Source organism: Culex pipiens, chromosome 3 (genome assembly GCF_016801865.2).
Source record: "Culex pipiens pallens isolate TS chromosome 3, TS_CPP_V2, whole genome shotgun sequence".
NCBI classification, from domain to species: Eukaryota; Metazoa; Arthropoda; class Insecta; order Diptera; family Culicidae; genus Culex; species Culex pipiens.
The window spans coordinates 77,454,295-77,475,172 of NC_068939.1; the positions used below are offsets into that span (position 1 = coordinate 77,454,295).

At 35.8% G+C, this 20,878-nt stretch overlaps 1 protein-coding gene across 2 annotated transcripts in view; it reads left to right on the top strand.

Moving 5' to 3' along the window:
* The window catches only part of LOC120427232 (PAN2-PAN3 deadenylation complex subunit PAN3), a 98,620-nt gene extending 94,835 nt beyond the window's left edge, over positions 1-3,785 (top strand). For both annotated transcript variants that reach the window (XM_052711159.1, XM_052711160.1), the window contains 2 exons: positions 2,859-3,021; positions 3,087-3,785. In XM_052711159.1, coding sequence (XP_052567119.1) covers positions 2,859-3,021; positions 3,087-3,200 — 277 coding nt within the window. In that variant the 3' untranslated portion in view covers positions 3,201-3,785. The remainder of the gene's footprint in view (positions 1-2,858; positions 3,022-3,086) is intronic.
* Positions 3,786-20,878: the final 17,093 nt, after the last annotated feature.

The following is a 20,878-nucleotide window of genomic DNA, read 5'->3' on the forward strand; positions in this document are numbered from 1 at the left end:
TCGGTTGCTCTGAAAGTTGCTCCACAACTTTCCCGAAGAGAGTCCTAAAAAAGATACAGCGACCTCAAAACTGGTCTAAAACGTGTTTAGCCTTCCTCACCTTACTGAGGAAAGGCTATAAAATCACTCGAAAAATGAACTTTTTAATTTGACCTCGTAGACCCACCTTCACGTATACATATCGATTCAGAATCATGTTCTGAGCAAATGTCTGTGTGGATGTGTGTAGGTGGGTGGACAAAAAAATTGGCACTCGATTATCTCCAGACTGGATGAACGGATATTGACCGTATTAGTCTCATTCGATCCGTCTTGGGGTCCCATAAGTCTCTATTTAAAATCAGCAAATTTAGTTAAGTACTTCAAAAGTTATGCTAAAAAAATGATTTTGGCGAATGTCCGGAAGATTGTAAAAAGGATGGTTTTTGCATGTTATACATTTTCAAAAAGGTATTAAAAAGACCTTTCAAATGAGCCTAAAACATCGAGGATCTGACAAACCTACCAAAAGTTATTAGCACTTAAGTGTTATTTATACACTTTTTGGAGGCCGGATTTCAGATATTGTGATAGAAATATTGTCTGATAGGTCCAACTATCGTTGGATATGTATTTTATCAGACCTTGCCGGTGAGCCAGAAATATTTAAGGTCTGTGAACCCTACCAAAAGAAATGAGTAATAAAGTTGATTTGTTAAACATGTATTGAATGTATTGACTTTATGAATAAAGCACCAACCACCTAAAGGTGGATTAAGAGCGAGTTTTTCACCAATGTGTAACAGGTCGTATCGAGGTGCTCCGATTTGGATGAAACTTTCAGCGTTTGTTTGTCTATACATGAGATGAACTCATGCCAAATATTAGCCCTCTACGACAAAGGGAAGTGGGGTAAAATGGGCTTTGAAGTTTGAGGTCCAAAAAACCTAAAAAATCTTAAAATTGCTCGCATTTCCGTAAAACTTCATCAATTCCAACTCTCTTAGATGCATTCGAAAGGTCTTTTAAAGTACTTCAAAATGTGTTTACAACTCTAATACTTATAACATACGTGAAATTGTCCGAGGATTTCGAATATGACAAAATTGAGACCAAAAAGTGCCGCTATGGCGGCCTACAGGGCAAAAACTAACGTTGTAAAATGTTTGTTCTAGAAAAATCGAAAAACTATGAGAAAAACTGCGATCGGCCAAAAAGTTATTTCCGTAGGCTTATAAACCATGTAATTACCTATCTTTTGACCTATGGGAGTATGGGTGTTGGAGGCTGTTGCAAAAAGATATTAAGGTTTTAAAAAAATCCATTTTTGACTGTAATTTGCAAAAGCTAAGAGAAAAAGTCAAAACGATCCTGGATGTCTATGGCACATTTTGAAGTGCTTCAAAAGACCTTTCAAATGCATCTAAGAGAGTTGGAATTGATGAAGTTTTACGGAAATGCGAGCAATTTTAAGATTTTTTAGGTTTTTTGGACCTCAAACTTCAAAGCCCATTTTACCCCACTTCCCTTTGTCGTAGAGGGCTCATATTTGGCATGAGTTCATCTCATGCATAGACAAACAAACGCTGAAAGTTTCATCCAAATCGGAGCACCTCGATACGACCTCTAGAACAAACCGAGCAATATTTACAAATACTGCCTCTTAAGTAACATTTTTTACTCTAAAATCACGTTTTAAACCAGTTTGTTTTTTTAGGGGCAAGCTAGCAACGTACTCTCTTAGGCAAAGTTGTAGACCACCTTCCACTCTCTTAGGCAAAGTTGTAGAGCACCTTCCAGAGCATCCAAATATGAATCTGGTTTAAATACAACGTGAATTTTATAAAAACCGAAATGCAAAAAAATGGTTTTTCCCATACAAATTCCCAAAGAAAATCGTTTTGCGCAAAGTAAGGACTATAATACCAATTGTTTCCAAACTTTGGGGAGTTGTTAAGGACCCCAAAAGAAACTGAAAAAGTGCTGTGCTGGAAAATTGATTATGATTTTACACCCTAATGCCACACAAATCTGGAGTAATTTTCCAAAAGGAAGTAACAAAATTATTTCCGGAAAAAAATATTGCTTCTTTTCCTCGAAGAAGAATAGCAATACAATATACAACAATATAATCGTTAGAAATGTGCCTAAAAATACTAATTCACTTAAATTTGAAAAGCATTGAAGCGATTTGGAGCCCAGGGCTTGCGAAATTTCGACTTTGTTTGTGATAGCTGACAGAACACTCCAATCGTGTTCACCACGAAAACCTGATTTCTACATTCTACTTTCATTCGTTTCACACACAAAGGAATGAGGTGCTACGCAAAGTCACTCACACAATCATTAACTTCCCTCCAGAAGAAAAATCGCTTAGAGAGGGATCCTTTGACATTAGGTTTTACAGCGTGACGTCACGAGCGCACACGCACACACATTTTTACAGACACACGTGCAAACAATGTAAACAGTGCAGCCAAGCTGTCAAATTTCTAACCTCCAAATCGAGTCAGCGTAAAACCTAATTCTACCGAGATTCCGATCATCTCTCCCATGATAGCACTGATATGATTTCTGTCACCACGCAGCATACACAAGGAAGAGAGAGACAAAAAACGAGAGAAAGAGAATGAGCACGTTGTCTCGTTCAGGCGGCTGCTTGAGTGGTGCTCATTTTTCGTTCGTTTCGTCTTCGTGTTTACGTTCATCGACCGTCACCAAGCAATGACGGTCATGATAGGCGTTGTGTGTCAGCGATCAAATATCGTTTTGGGAAATGGTCGCTGACAGAAAGTTCTATCGAATATCGAGCAGTCCCCTTTTCAAGCATTGTTGGAGCCATTTAATTTTGTTTTCAAATTCCCTCTTCCCCGCCGCAGGCTCAACCTCGACGTCACGTGGTCGGAAACGGGCGACCGCTACATGCTGAAGCTGTTCCGCGACTACCTCTTCCACACCGTCACCGAGGACGGGCGCCCCTGGCTGAACCAGTCCCACATCGTGCAGTGTCTGAACAAGCTGGACGCGGGCACGCTGGAAAAGGTGGGAGTATATCTGTTCTATATTTTTGATGATTTATTTTAAAAGCTTATTTCTTCTTGTTACAGGTCCAGCTGATGTCACGTGACGAACAATCAGTATTAGTCGTAACTTATGCTGAACTAAAGCACTGTTTAGAGCAAGCATTTTCCGAACTGGTTGCGGCCGCGACCAGCGTGTAATCGTGAGAGAAAGAGGTCCACTTCGTGAGGCTCGAAGCACAGTGACTAACAACAGTTCCACGATACATTACCAACGGCATCAGCGCAGCAGAAACACACACAAACACACGTACACACACACACACAGATACACCCAAAACATGCGAAACGACAGGTCAAACAGTGGAGAGAGAAAGTGAAAGAATGCAGTGATCCTATTTGATCTTATTTTTTATACACATACACCTACAAAGAAGCAAAGAGGATGAAGGAGAAAGAAGCAGAGAAACACAAAGTGGGAGAGAAAAAATCACGTTGCATAGCGAAACAAAGTGAGGGAGGAAAAATGGGGGAAGGAAAAGTGCATCATTGTGAAAAGTCGATATTTACACGTAATATATTATATAAAAAGAGAGAAAACAAAAACAAAAAAACTTTTCGAAAAAGTGCAAGTGTGGAGGAAGACGATGAAAACAAAACAGAAACATCAGCAAAGATGAGCGGCTATGGAACTCTACGAACGAAATGTGAATTGTACAGGTGCGTAAAAGTGAGAACAAATTGTGAATGGATCTATCTCTGTGTTTTTTTTCTGTTCTGTTAATTTATAAAAAAAATGTGGTTAGGTTGAGTGAGATCGTGGAGAAAATAAAAATCGAGATAAAAATTAAGGGTGAGAGCAAAATTGTGTAGCTTTGTTGGACATTAAAAAAAAGTATTCGAAAACAGACAAAAATACACCGAAGAAACTTAAAAAAGAAGCATGTGATTGTTAGAAATTGAAAAAACGCAACAAATAAGTATGTTTAGTTAAGCAGACAGCTACAATGGCAAATTCCGTTTATTAAATTCATCGTCACAATTTATTTTTTCAAAAAAAAACCTAATTCTTTTATCAGTATACGAGAAAATTAAATTTAATTTAAAGAAAGCACTTGCAGTTTTGGTTAACTTTTTTGAATAACATAATTGGATGATTTATTTTTTTCTATATCTAGATTGGTTGCTAGGTCTATTGATTACCTTTAAATACTTTTATTGTTGTGAATTTTGATCTTTTAACCTGCGAAAAGTGACAACAAAAAATTCTTACAAACGGTGCAAAAAATTTGTAAGCATAAATTCCGAATAGTTAAAGTAGATGTATCTGTTTTGAACCTATTATTGGTTTCTTCTTAAGACTTTTCAAATCACTGGCTGGTTATGAATTACAAAACCAACTCTATACTTTACAAAATACATTATTCAACATTCCTAGATAGCTTGTTTGGATTCGTTTAAACTCATTGTCCAATTCCATCGTGAAACTTCTGACTTTTCCTGTCATTTTTGAACGATGAAACGGCCTACTTTTCTCTACCAAAAATAACAGCATCGAAAAGTAATACTTTTCAATACAAGGGCTGAAAAGTTTTACTTTTCAGCACTTAATTGGGTGCTGAAAAGACGAACTTTCGAAAACAACAAAGTTGTAAAAAGAAGATATTTTCAGCATGAGTTGTGCTGAAAAATTCAAGTTTTGCAACGAGATAAATACAAAAAAATTTTTTTTTGGCTGTCTTCTAAGAGAGTGTCCATAAAATGTCATTTCATTTTTAGATCCTCCTTTATCTGAAAGTGTCCCCAAGCGACCACCAATAACCGGGTTTGGAGTGGACTGGACGAGTCAGAAATCAATGGCTTTACAGTAAATTGTCATTTCTCACAATTTCATGAAGTTTGATAACAGTTGACCGTTATGTCAGTTATGGTCAAGGTTTGTTGCATTTTAATGGTATTAAACTCGAGCATACATTATTTTAATTCTAGATTAAATTTTTAAAAGGTCCTATCTGCATAGGAAACCCATGACTCATTGGTTGTTTTGAAAATTTAGGTACTCTAGAATTTATTACACAAAATATCTAAAGGGGTTGAATCAATACATTTCAGTACACTCAAACGCCAACTGTCGTCAAAGGAACGGGGTCACTTTTTAGTTTGACACCCCTTTTACACGGAGTTCACACACACTACCAAACGTTTGTTTTGATAGTGTGCGTGAGCGCCATGTAAAAAGTGACAGTTCGTGACTTTTTAGTTTGACTTTGACCAACCAACGGGGTACAAACTAAAAAAGTGTCAAACGAAAAAGTGCCCAACCACCGGGAGTTGAGTGTAAACACATTGATGTTGACAATTTAAGACCTTTAAAATTCAAAAAAGCTGAAAAATGAAATAAAAGGCTAATAATTAGAAAATCCGGCATACCGTGAGTTTTTAGAGCATTGAAACGCTGTGGCAGTTTTGACAGATCGAGCTGTTGTGGAAACAACGACAGATCTCGACCCACACCGGTTATACCAGGAACTGGCCAACAAGACTCCAAAGTGGTTCTGTCAATCGTGGATTTCTGGATTAACGTCGACTAGGGAAAATATACCCCTTCTCGGTCTATTTCTATGATCGGCTTATCAGAATTTTGATTATGCTATCATAAAGCGATTTTGACTAAATCTGTCAACTCACAACTTGTAAGGTGACCGAGGTTTGACAGTATTGCGCGTATTCCCGAAAAGGACACGCGGCATACCAGCCTCGAAACGACGCGCCGCACTTTCGGCAAATGCGCGCTGTCAAATCCCATACTGTGCGTTTTGTTTTTGTTGATCTTCTTCTTCGAATTGCATGGCATTGTTGCCGGGAATAGTTATTATTGCACCAAAAGTGCAGAATATCGCTGGCAACAGTGTCTGCGGCACATTCTGAAATGCCGCGCGGCGTGTACCTTCGAGAGAAACGGACAATATTAGACTACGACAAACGAACAAAAAAACTCGCAAACAATCTTTTTGACAGTTTTCCCGTCATCTTTGTTTGCATGCATTTCTTTGCAGAAACGTCAGCCGGCATACACTCAAAGTAAAAAGTATCCTTTTTTCAAGTTCACCCGTCGTCACCCTATAAAAGGGTATCGAAAATGTACCGAATTTGACATACCCTTTTGAAAGGGTGACGCCGGGTGAACTTTAAAAAAGGATAGAAAGTATCCTTTTAGAGGATTGAAAGTACCCTTTTGAGGGATACTTCTGACTTTGAGTGTACATTTTGCTTTGTTTGCAAGCTGTCAAACACGAAAACGTGCGAGTTTGCTTGTTTGTTTGTTTTAGTCTAATACGACCTTCAAAAGCTGCAAACTGCAAAAGTGACGAGAATAGGTCGAAAAGCTCAGAGTGGATGGATATTTTTCCCCAATCATAAGTGAAATTGTGTCTTTGGTGAAATGGACTATTCGTGAACAACAGTAAAAGATCAGCTGTTCTGACGTTTCAGAACCGTTAGGTCATAAGGCCCTGTCATTTAAATTTATACGGAACGACCTGATTGGTTATAGTAAAGGTCGTCAAATTTGGGGTCTAAAAATTACTATTTTTTTATTTTAGCAGGTGAAGGAAAGAAAATATCCTTAGCATGTGATTGCAACCATAAGGACAAGATATGGACAGTTATGCTAGACGTAAATGTCAAATTCACTAAAAAAATATAAGTTCGTACTGACTGAAATCCTAAGCAACACCATAACTGCAAGAATTATTTTTAATAAATTTATTTTGATAATCGCAAATTTAATCTTTCCAAAAACAAAAATTCTGGCTGCTGCTTCGAAGAAGAAATCATTTGAAAAATACCCTTAACATTCGCTGATTTGGTTACAAAAACACATTCACACTGATTTACACATCAACACACACATACACAGAGCGATGTCGAGCGAGATTTAAATAAAAATCATGCTATCGCGACGTAGAGATGAACCGAAACCCCTACAATTAAGACGTACGAAACACACGTAAAAGTTAAAAAAAACACAATACTATTATTTCGCTTTAAGAAAGGTAAAATGTAAACTGAGAAAATTGTTTGTGATGTTATTTTTTATTGCCTATACATTTTTTTTATTATTTAGAGCGAAGAAGGTCCATTTTGTGCGCGTCTTTATTTCCTGATTATTATATTCTGTAATAATACTATTTTGCGCCTAGCTTAGTGGGTAAGAGACTGCGAGAAGATGGTGTTACTTGGCTTAAGTGTCGAAAGAAGAAGAACGATTACTTACCTCTTGTTTCTCAGAACAGCAAAGTTGATGATCGGCTTTTTTCGATCATTTTTTCTGGTTTTCATTTTCGATTTACAACTCAGCAAAATTCCGGCCACAAATTACACGTACTAAAACCATTTTGCGAACTTTCTCCAAGCATTTCGGTTCCAATTTTGTTACTTTTACTCTATTTAGAAGAAGAATACAATGGAAGTATGAGCTTCTTTTTAATCGGTAACAAATGTGTAGTTGCTATCAAGCATGTAACATGTTAGTGGACAATTTTAAAAAAAGGAAGGAAAAAGTAGTGTTAAACAATCTCGCTAACTAGTGAAGAAAAAAAGTGTGGTGGGGGAAAGTAGTGGAAGAACACACACACGTGGAACAGAACGCAACATAGATGTATATGAAACTTTATTGTATTACACACAGACAGGGAAGCAAAGGAGGGATTACACATTTCTACATGAGAAAGAGAAGAACACTCAAACGAAAGAGAAAATAGAGAAAAGTTTTGTGAACCGAGCGCAACAGAAATACAACAAAAACAAATTCATATTCTTCCTGGAGCAAAAAGAAAGAGAAAGAGAGCAAAATGAGTTGAAGAAAGAAAAAAGGAAAAAAGAGAAATGGTGAAAGACTTTTTACTGTGACAAATAATATTTAAAAACAGAGAGGAAGAGAGCAGAGGTAAAACAAAGGAAAATACTAAATGAAGAAAAATACACTTATAGGAAAGAGATATATTTGTAATAAAATGGAAAACAAAAAGCACAAAAAAATTACGTAAAACACACACACTCAAACAAATTTACCAGGGATTCGATTTGTTGATTTGAGCAGTTCTCTTTTTTGTTACATCTGGCAACTCTATTGCATATCTTACACAAGAACAACTCAAAACGTGAGTCTATTTCTCATTTGATGGTAAATCTGGCATAATGTTAGTGAAATTCTCAACACCCTTTCAGCTCAACTCTAATTAGTTTTTTACTGTTTCTTCAGAATACTTTAACACAGATGTACTATTTTTTAAACAGATCGTTTATTTCTACAGCTTATTCCATAGATTTTGTGCAAATACTTATAGTTTAAACCAAAAGTTGGAAGAGAATTTTCGCCAAAACTTAAATTAACAGATCCGACTCGAAAAATCTCATTTTTGTAACTCTTTAAATCAATCTTCCTCGCGAAGGTGAAATTGATCTCACTTGCAATCAACCATCAAAAAAGCATTGGCAAATCATCATCAACGTTTTTGCGCTAAAATTCTCTTCCAGCCGCACCTCTGCCACCATCAAAACAAAATCGCATGATTATTTTGTAACGAAACCATCAACCAAACAAACAACTGCAAGAAAAAAGAAGAAAAACTGCGGAAAAGAAAACCATCAACAAATCAACTGAGTAAGAGAATGTTAAGTGAGAAAGAGAGAGAGAGAGAGTGTGGACTCTATACGGATGAAATTATTGTATAGGAAAAAATGTGCTGAAAAGGGCACGAGAAAATCGAAAGAAAAAAATTATAAAATTTTAAATGTCAAATGCCTCGAGCAGCTTGCGAAGGGGGAGTTTGAAGAACAAAAAAACTAATAAAAGAGAGAAAAAATATGTTTCATAAAAAAAACTGGTTGTGTTTGATGATTGATCCGAAATTCAAATCTATCTATACTGCCAACAATGTTTAATATGTATTTTCCTTCCGCTGGCCATACGGAGCCCGAGCCCGATGACGCAGCCTTGTGGCGATGCTCATCTTCGCGGTCACAAACCGGGCAGGCAATGTACTGGACTGGAACATGGCGGCAGCGAACCCACGCGGTCTGCGAAAAACGAACACACTGGACCGCCAAAACTTTCAAATGAAGAAACAAAGCAAAGTCTCACGAAGCTGTCGCGAAACTGCATTTCAAATCAAAACAAGATCAATTTCAAGTGTTTTCCTCATCACTTTGAATAGTTCAACACAGTGGGGCAAATTCATGAGCAAACACTTGAAAAATTTGAGCCACCCAAATGAAAATAAGAAGTCAAAAAATACCAAAAAATCAATCGCCAAAACACTTGAATTAAATAATGGATTGGATTGAAATTGGAACACAAAAAAAATAGATCTAAGATGCGGTTTAATTGAATCATTCCAGTGTTTGGGCTCATGGAAAAAAGGGTGGCGTATTTTCAGTGTAATGAGCAGTTCTCTACGAAATCGGTCATTTTTAAATTTTATTTTTTGTATTTTTTAATCCGACTGAAACTTTGTTGATGCCTTGCCATTTTCCATCATCAGTCAGTCCATATAATTTTCCGTTTAAATTTGGCAGCTGTCCATACAAAATAGTAGTTTATGCAACAAGTTGCAAAAAGAAGATTTTTTCAGCACGAGTTGTACATGTATCCAACGAGGTTTACCGAGTTGGATAAATACGACGAGTGCTGAAAAAATCAAGTTTTGCAACGAGTTGCTTACAACATTTTTTGCAATTTAGAAAAACGCGGAATTATATGTCAAACATTCATGTGTTGATTAAATTCATCGTTCAAAACAAAAAAATATTGAAAAATGTTACTTTTCAATACTAGTGTTGAAAAGTTCAACTTTTCAGCACCCATTTCAGTGCTGAAAAGTAGAACTTTTCAGCACTGTTATTGAAAGGTATTATTTTTCCATTCTGTTATTTTTGGTAGGGAAAAGTAGGCCGTTTCGGTTTTCCAGAAGGTCAGGAAAAGTTGACAGTTTCACAGTGGAATTGCAAAAAAGATATATGAACATTAAAAAAAATATCTTTTGAAGGATTTTTTGATCGATTTGGTGTCGTCGGCAAAGTTGTAGGTATGGATAAGGACTACACTGAAAAAAATGATACACGGTAAAACAGAATTTGGTGATTTTCAATTCCACTTTTTGTCACTAAAATTATTTTTTTCTGATATGTTTTAGGAGACATCAAATGCCAACTTTTCAGAAATTTCCAGAACGGGCAAAAAATCTTTGACCGAGTTTTGAATTTTTGAAACAATACTGATTTTTTCAAAAAATCGAAACATTGTTCGCAAAAATTTTTCAACTTCATTTTTCGATGTAAAATCGAATTTGCAATCAAAAAGTACTCTAGTCAAATTTTGATAAAGTGCACCATTTTTAAGTAATAGCCATTTTTAGGTAACTTTTTTGAAAATAGCCGCAGTTATTCATTTTAAAAATGAGTGCACATGTTTGTCCAGTTTTGAAAAAATAATTTTGAAAAGTTGAGAAAATTCTCTATATTTTGAATTTTTTGAACTTTGTTGATACGATCCTTAGAGGCTGAGATATTACCCTGCAATGTTTTAAAACTGGAAAATTGATATTTTCTAAGTCTCACTCAAACAACCCACCATTTTCATAAATTGAAAATCTTTTTTAATTAAAAATAGTTCACATCCTGGAATTCCCATTTTGCATTCTTGCTAATGAAAAAATAAATATTTATGTTTGTGTTAAAATCTGAAAAGAACACGTCTAAAAAAACATGGAAAATAAGTACAATTATTTAACAAAAAAGTTTGAAATGCTTTTTCAGTAAGCTTTTACAGTTATTGCGTGGCATTTTAAACATTATTTGGGGCTTATTTGACAGTAAAGATTGTTTTTCAGTTGTTGTTTTTCATTTTACTAAGGAAACTTTAACCTACAATTGAATGGCCATTGGTAGCTGTTTTGTGAAATTACCAAGCCTTATTTTATACAAATTTTCAACCCATAAGCTGTAATATCAATTTTAATATTTTTGGTACAACATTTAGAAACAAGCCGAAATGCGCAGCTGAGAAATTCTCTAAGATTTTGGCCATACAATTCTGTTTTGCATTTTATAATCTGTGTGGAGTCTGTGGAAATATGCACCAAAAACCATAGAAAAACATACAAATTTATGAATTCAGTGTAGTAGGATTATGCTTTGGGATGTTCCCTTCACAGTTGTATACTTGGTTGATGAAAATGTTTAAGCCTAAAACTATTTTTGAGCAACTTTAAAAAAAAAAATTCGGCTACTTTGCTTGGGTGCGGGGCAGAATGGACCACCCTGCGGGGCAGAGCCATTTTGTCTAATAAAACGTTGGAAGGAGATAATAAATGATTAGAGGGAGACCTTTTTAACAAAATTTCCATAAAGTTAGACCACTTTTATGAAAATAGTCACTTACCAAAACAAACATTATTGAAAATAGTTTTAATATATTGAAATAAGATTCTATTTTTACAAATAAGCATCAAAACAACTAAAAAATCAACTAATGTTGCATTAAACGTGATTTGTGAACCTATCAGAAGCGACATAATCCATTTAACCAAAAAATCATAACTTTTGATTGTTTTTATAAGCAGGGCTGAGGAGTCGGAGTCGGAGTCGTCAAAATTCGAACAGCTGGAGTCGGAGTCGGAGCTGGAGTCTGCTAAATTTTTATGAGCCGGAGTCGGAGTCGGAGTCGGAGTTATCAAAAATTCAACAAAAATATGTGTTTTTCATTGTTTATTGTTGTAATTGTTGTAATTGTAGGGTCTGATCCACTGAGTGTCATGCCCCTTGGCAGATAAGCTGAGAGAGAACAGCGTGTGGGGGAAACGGAAGAGAGAGAGTTAGTTGAGTGGTAGCTGTGAACGAGGACGGTGCTGGCGGCGATGGTGATCGAGTGTGCGGCATTCCGGACATGTGGTCAGAGGGCGGTCGGGAGGATGATCGGCAGCCTGCGAGCTGCGTCCGGAATGACGAGGACCCCACAAAGTTGGCGACGAGGATTAACTACAGGTATTTAAGGTACATGTGCTAAGTCGGGCCATGGTTTTGAAGCCGCCTATAGTGGCGTTATTTTTCAAGTGATTCTCTTCAAAAAAAAAAAAAAAAGAACAAGAAGGGAGGAGGATGAGGAACGGTCTCTTCGTTCGCATGTATTGCGTGTGCGTGCATGAGGGGAAGTGAGCTTGGATTTTGTCGGCAAGCAGCAAAGGCAAATCGTGCGCTGGTGTGCGTATGCGAAACGTCATAAAGCTGTTTGTTTCTGTAAAGTTGAAAGAAGGTGTTGAACTTGATGATGGTAGTGGTGCCTTGGTTGGTTGTGTTTATGGATTCACAACGAATTGTTTACATTTTTCTGACACACACACATGGGAAAGTCAAATGCTCGGGTGCGTTTAGTGTTCCACGACCAAGAAAGATAGTTGACAGATTGGCTTGACGTAGGATTCGATGATTCAACGTAGGACTACAATAAGCTTGACGTAAAACTTTGTTAGTTTTGACTTAGAGGATCAAAATAATTATGACTGATACTTCGAATGATCTTGTAGGCCTACAATAATTTTGACGTAGAACTACAATTATATTGACGTAGGACTAATACAACTTTGACAATGAACTTAAGTTCTATCAACAGAGAAAAATATTTTTTGACGTAGAACTTCGTTTGCTTCATTGTAGGATTATTATGTTGACGTAGATATGCGAGTAGTTTAACGCAGGATGACAATGATTTCGACTTAGATTTTTAATTGTTTTACGGAAGACTACTTTGATTTTTACATAGAGTTTTAATTGTTTATCGTAGGACTACAATCATTTTGACGCAGAACTATGTTTTATTTTGACGTAGGACGAAAATAGGTTATCCTGTAATTTGGGTTGCGGTACTAGTTAAAGCAACAAAAAGACGAGCTTACACGCGGAGCGTGGAGGGATGGTTTACTTTATTCCGGGTTTAGACAGTCGTTGGTAAGTCAGGCACCAAGATAATGTCCCTGTAACATTGGTTGCAGGTGGTGAACAGAAAGCTGTTCACGGGTGGAATGTTTCCGGGTGGAATGTCCCTGTGATTAAACACGTGGTGAACATGTAGTTGTTCACGGGTTAATGTCCCTGTAGTTGAACAGGTGGTGAACATATAGTTGTTCACGGGTAAATGTCCCTGTAGTTGAACAGGTGGTGAACATGTAGTTGTTCACGGGTGGATGTCCCTGTAGTTGAACAGGTGGTGAACATGTAGTTGTTCACGGGTAAATGTCCCTGTAGTTGAACAGGTGGTGAATATGTAGTTGTTCACGGGTAAAGTGTTCAGTTGTCTAGCTGTTCACGAATCGTAATGAGTTGTCCCTATAATTATTATAGGAGGTGAACCAAAGGTTGTTCACGGGTAAAGTGTTCAGTTGTCTAGCTGTTCACGAATTGGTTGTAGTTTCTATAATTATTATAGGAGGTGAACAAATGGTTGTTCACGGGTAAAGTGTTCAGTTGTCTAGCTGTTCACGAATCGTAATGAGTTGTCCCTATAATTATTATAGGTGGTGAACCAAAGGTTGTTCACGGGTAAAGTGTTCAGTTGTATAGCTGTTCACAAATTGGATCTAGTTGTCCCTATAATTATTATAGGAGGTGAACAAATGGTTGTTCACGGGTAAAGTGTTCAGTTGTCTAGCTGTTCACGAATCGTAATGAGTTGTCCCTGTAATTATTATAGGTGGTGAACCAAAGGTTGTTCACGGGTAAAGTGTTCAGTTGTATAGCTGTTCACGAATTGGTTGTAGTTGTCCCTATAATTATTATAGGAGGTGAACAAATGGTTGTTCACGGGTAAAGTGTTCAGTTGTCTAGCTGTTCACGAATCGTAATGAGTTGTCCCTATAATTTTTATAGGTGGTGAACAAAAGGTTGTTCACGGGAAAAGTGTTCAGTTGTCTAGCTGTTCACGAATTGTTATGTAGTTGTCCCTGTAACTGTTGTTATGGGTGGTGAACAAATGGATTGTTCACGGGTAAGATGTTCAGTTGTCAAGCTGTTCAAGAATTAAATAAGAATTGCTCCTGAAATCATCGTTATAGGTGATGAATACATGGGATGTTCAAGCGTGGAGTATGCAATTGATTGCAAACCGTAATGACTCTTTAAATGGTTTAATGGTGTGTCAGAGGGTTTCTAGAGGAATCGTAACAGCTATTGTAATTGGTAAATCAGTTTACTCTCCAAATAGTGAGTTAAAAGAAGGTGTGAATTGTCACAAGAGATGAGCAGAAGTGTTTATTCACGAGTAGTTCTTGGGTTAAAAGTTGGTTTAATCTGTAATTTCTAATGCTTCAACGAATGACATCTGTTACGTTCAATAATTGGTTATATATATTTTGTTCTAAGATGAAAATGTTAATTCAAGAGAGGATCACTGCCAATGTTCCGGAGGTTCGAGAAAAGTGAAGGTCATGTAATTAATGTTTCTTGAATGCCTGGTGTTAATTTGACTAGTGATGTTCACTAGCCAGGGTGAGGGTATTAACTGTAAAACTGACGCTGAGGAGGCTTGTGGATGTCAACACATGCCTGGCATAGAGATGATTTGTGAATTTTCGCTGTAAGACCAGGAGGAGAAGAGGCTTGTGAATATCCACAGTATAATCTGATGTAAAGCGTTGAGGTGGATTGTGGATTTTTCTGGAAGGTCTTGTAAAAAGAAGTTTGTGGATATTATTCGGCGTTAAATTGTAACCGGAGCGGCCGTGGCTGACTGGTCACGGTGTTTGCTTTGTAAGCGAATGGTCCTGGGTTCGATTCCCATCTGCTCCCAACGAGAAAGTATAGGAAATATAAATCTTGAAACTCTGATCATGAACGAAAAATCAAAGTCGCTCGAGTCGGGGTTCGATCCCCCGTCCTTTGGATTGGTAAGCAAAAATGCTAACCACTATGCCTTCGCGACTTGGTGAGCTATGACTGGAATAAGGAATACTGTTACTACTATATAACTATATACGCGCTGGGTCCTTGTCCATTTGACAAGGGTTCGGAAGTTCTAAATAACGTTTGAATCCGATTGGTCCAAACGTTCTTCAGGGCGGGGCTTGTCGATAAAGCTGAAGTACCTCGCGCTCGGCTAGCCAGCGCAGAAATGGGTCACCGAAGCTCGGCAGAGCTAACACCTTCCAAATGCCTATGCGAGTTATTTGCATGTATAGAATGAGAGCTAAAAATACATGGAAACAACTCAATTTGTAAGAAGCGACCGCGTGGTCCCGTTTGGTTGGTTGCACACACACACACACACACACACACACACACACACACACATTATTCGGCGTTAAATTGTAATCCGATAAAAGTTGTGTATATCATCGAATCAATGGTTAGGATTTTTGACTGGAAACAAAGTACAGCTGTGTTATATCTAATGATAACAGTTTTAGTCTAACTGAAGATAATGGTTTACATTTTATACGCTAACATATTAAAGATAGAGATTAAACGCAACGGGGGAATAATTCGTTGTTTTCGTTATGGTGTAGCGTAAGTGAGCATCAACTGCCAAGTAGATTGACAAATCAGAAACTGCGCTAGTGACGAGCTCATTTGCATTTCTTTTGTGATATTAACAGATGTTCGATGGAAGTGAAAGGCAGATAGTTTTATCGTTATGTTTATGTTGTTGTTTCGAAGACATGTCTGGACTTAGATAACTTTAATGAATATTTTGAGTAAGAATTAAGTTATAAGAGGATTTTCTAGTAAGGAGGTTATTCGGAAGTGTTCATGTTCATTGTATGGAATGTTATTCGAAGTTGCTAGATATTAAGATTTTTAGATGACATGGTTGAACATTACTTGTAACACTGTTGCACAGGACTTTGTTTAAAAAATGTCTTACTAAAGTTTTCTGAAGTTTTCACTGCTCAGAAGAATAGATAGATGTTGGTACATGGTTGAAGATTTGTCGAGAGGTTTCTAAATGATTGACGATGGCACGACACTAGAATAAATGCTATTTACTGGATAATATAGTAGGCTAACTAAGCATTGGATGGTAAAAGTGCTGATTAGTTACATAACTGAAGTTTATCAATCACTACTTTATAAAAAGGCATCAAGAAAGTCTGAAACTGTAGTTCTCATTTTAAATAACTGTTTCTGATTCGGGCATATATCATATAATTTTGCTTATATGCATGGTTTAGATTAAATTGATTGATAGTGAGTTTTCTGTCCGATTAAATATTAAATAAATAAATTTTTAGATGTTTCTAAGCATTATAACAATCATAGGAAATTTAGAATTGATTTAATTCTGAATAACAATATCGATGTTTATGAATTACAAAACTATATGTTTTGTTGAACTAGATTTGTTTGATAGTTTAAAGTAGTGAACTATAATTGTGAATAATAAGTATGTTTTATTATAAAATCTTAGGAAATTTTCACTTTACTTAGATGAAGTGGCACTCATTTGTCTAACAGTATGCATGCCTGTGACAGGAATTGAGCAATTATAACTGAGGAAATATATTGTGGTTAATATGAGGTGATATTGAAGAACTCAATGAAGTTTCAACATAAGACATTTGACATTTGCATTTGATACTGATTCATTGGAATATTGTTTCAACTTTATTTTGTTCGAGGGTTGGATAGGATCTGAATTAGAATTTATTTGTAAACGAATCATTCTTGTGTTGAAGAAGAAATCGAAACCAAGCCCATCGATACAATATTTTACCTTTAAAGCAGGATATAACTGAGATTAAGATCATGGGATGTTTTCCGTTACGTTGTGATGGTGTGTTTTGTTATATATTTTCAGACGTTGTGTAAGACGAATATAGTGAATTGCGCAAGACCATAACGAATATATTTTTAAATTTGTTGATTCAGGATATTGTGCTGAGGTAGACGTTCTACTTGGAGAATATATTCCAGTGATATATTTAGTCAAACAAATATAGTTCTCGAGTACATCTTGATGTGATTACCGACATCATCAATATTAAAACAAATAGAGATTCTGTATCCTAGATAAACAAATGTTAAATAAGTAATTTTTAATGTAACATGGCTAAGTTCACAAAAGGTTGAACATAGTAAAAGCGTTTATGTATATGGAAATTGATTATGCATCAACAGATGAAGAAGAAGAATTTATTCAACTTTTGTTGTGTAAGATGTATACATTAGAGTAGCATAATTAATAGGTCATCTTCACGATCTGCACCACATTATTACCATGAATGGGTAAAACAGGTCTCAAGACGATAATATGTATAACAGTAAGCAGTAAGTTAGAGTAGAGTTTCACATATGACAGATACTATTTTATTTTAAAGAAGTTAGAGATTTCTATTGACATTGTTAGGTTTTGCACTAGGTCAACATCATTCAAATAAAACCAAGGGGGGATTGTAGGGTCTGATCCGCTGAGTGTCATGCCCCTTGGCAGATAAGCTGAGAGAGAACAGCGTGTGGGGGAAACGGAAGAGAGAGAGTTAGTTGAGTGGTAGCTGTGAACGAGGACGGTGCTGGCGGCGATGGTGATCGAGTGTGCGGCATTCCGGACATGTGGTCAGAGGGCGGTCGGGAGGATGATCGGCAGCCTGCGAGCTGCGTCCGGAATGACGAGGACCCCACAGTAATGCAGGTTAATTCTCAAAATTTCGTATATTTTCAATTGTTTTTTTTTTGAGTTGCATGCACTGCGTTGCCCTTTTATTTATTTTCTGAAAGAGATTTATCGGGTGCCATTATGTTTTGAAGCATTTTTATTTATTGTGAATGGAATGCTTTAATTGTGTTATTTCACTATGATCATTGAAATTGATAACCTGTTAATCCTCTCTTACCCAAGTATGTAGTATCATAACTAAAAAAATTAACAATATTGGATTTGTAGTCAGAAATATTCAAATGATTCTTGACTGCTTTTTTTTGCTTATATTTTTTTGCCCTTTCAATTCAAATTTGACCAAATTCAATCCAGTTTTTTTTTTAAATTACATATACAGTCATTTTTTACCCCTATAGCGAATGTATTTGAAGTTCTAAGTAAATATTTTTTTACGAAAAAAGTTGCGAGGTACATAAAAAGATTGAAAATAATCGGAAAACTCTTCCATCAAATTATCAACGATTATATCAATCTATTAATTGGAACTCAACATGTCGCATTTAAAATATTTGAAACTGACAAAAAATATCATATAAAGTTGCAACTTATTTTGAAATAATCATTGATTATGGCAAATAAACCAATTATCTTAATGTTTTCTTTTTCTATCTAAAAGTTTTTATCCTTGCAAACTATGTTGATATCGTTGCAAATTATCATTGAACAAATCTCAGAATTTAAGTACCGAAAAAGAACCAATAAAAAATATATGAAAAATAATTATAGTACTTTAACTTATTTATAAAATGTGATTCAACCGGTATGAATTTTGTCATAATGTAAATGTCTCACGCCAGTATGACAGAAGGTGACTATCATAGAAAATCAATGAACCTAAAAAAAATCTTATTGGAAATGTAGTTCAAGGAGTCCTTTTGAAATATCAGTGACCTAGGAAATATTTTACCGGCGGATTTTTGTGTTTTTTTATTTTTTGGATTTTTGTGTTTTTTTATTTTTTATTTAAAGGTTTTTCATATATTTTGATGGAGGCGCACGATCGTTTATAATGCTTCGTTCTAGGTGAAGATTCATGATTTATTGCGCGCCTTCTTTGAAATATATAGAAAATTTTAAATTTAAAATTAATTGAACAAATCCTTCAACTAGGGGAGCTGGGGGTAAGACGGCCAGGCGGGGTAAGACGGCCACCCCACTGTTTTAATAAGTATACTAATGAATATTACTAAAATGTTTAGCAATACTGTTCCTCATGCTAAATAATGCATATGGAGTCACCTTTGCCAGAAATATTGTTTGAAATAGTATAAAAATAGCTCAAAATAAATAAATAATTTTTGAACTTGAAACTGGATGTAATTTTCATTAATTACAACTTAAGCATTTTTGTTAAATAACAATATGTTTTCCTGTCTTGAAATATTTTTTCATGTTAAATTGAAGTTTTCCCTAGATTATGTCCCTCGAAAAAGTTCAAAAAATGCGATGAACTGTTTACAAAAAATGTTTAAAAAAATAATTTATTTGGGGGCAAGACGGCCACCTCCTCCGGGGGTAAGACGGCCACCCGTAATTTGTAGATTTTATTTGATATAGGTTATATTTTTGACGGTTTTTGGCTATTAAGACATATTTGTAGATAAAGGAAAAGCATTTTCAATAAAACTATCAATTTTTAATCAAAATGCTGTTAACTACCGTTTCGACAACATTGTTTACTGAGATATAGCAAAACTCATTGAATAGTATGAAATCCTATCAAACTTTTCATAAAAATCGCTAATTTAATATTGTTTACATAAGTATGATTTACTTATTCTAATCTAAATACACAAACTATTTTTTTGTATCAAATTGTGTTTGTTTTGTAGTAAAAGTTCATAGTTTTTCATAAAATGTGGTCGCAATAATATGAAATTCACTGAGCCAAAATATGAAATTTTTTAAACAGCATTTTTCTTCACATTTGAAACCTGATTTTTTTCAACCAAAATAGTTATGATGTTCAGAGAAGTCTGTTGAACCAACCATGTAGGTGTTTGGGTGGATTTAGCAAAGTTATTAAGTTAATTTATAGCACTGGCCGTCTTACCCCACAGTGGCGGCCGTCTTACCCCGCGTATTTCATATATATACGATTTCAATTATTTTTTTAAAATTGCTGAAAAGTATTGAAAATTGGTTTTTAGACCAACTAATTTGTGTCATTTCTATAATGGACTAGTAGTAGAACAATATGTACGTAATTTGAGATCAAAATAATCTGTTGTGTAAATTTTATTAGACTTCTCCCTTAGGGTGGCCGTCTTACCCCCATCTCCCCTAGGATATTTTTAAGGTCACGGATATTTGAAAAAAGACCCCTTTAGAGTCCATTCCACGAAGAAAAATGTAGGTACAATAATTTACTATAATAATCTCCTTCAGCCATGGCGTGATGTCCATGTACTTCTTAATAAAAATCAATGAAGCTTTAAAAAATAGTTTCGTTTAAATTTGGTATTAAAAAAACCAAGGTGACTTTGATAGTCACAGTGGTTCTAATAAATGTTAGCCTACAAGTTAGCAAATTGAAATTATGATTATGATGATCGATTGATCATCAAGGCTAGGTTTGTTTTCATGAGTATTAAAAAAAAAACAATTAAATATTTAAATTTATCAGCCTTTAATAAACTATACGTAAATTTGAAGTTAAGTTAATGAATAAAAAAAAATTACAAAATGCCTTCAAATCTGTAGATATTTTTTGATTTATGGTATAATAACGTATAAAACTTATAACCTAGAAACTTTATTTTCCATTTTTTGATTCGAATTTTCTTTCCTTGAGAAAAACATGAAACTAAGAGAGTATTTAAATAATCGTATTTATCATTGTTTTCAAAATAATAGTTAACTAACTTTTGAAATATTGAAAAATACGTGGAGTCGGAGTCGGAGTCGGAGCCATTAATTTATTGAAAGCTGGAGTCGGATTCGGAGTCGGAGTCGGCTAAAGTTGGCAGGCCGGAGTCGGAGTCGGAGTCGGTCGGAGTTGAAAGCCGGAGCCGGAGTCGGAGTCGGAGCCGGCTAATCCCAGAAAGCCGGAGTCGGAGTTGGAGTCGGAGTCGTTTGAAACATGACCCGATTCCGCAGCCCTGTTTATAAGGGTGGTCCATTCTGCCCCCAAGTGGATTTAAATTTAACACTTTCACCACCAAGCCTCTAA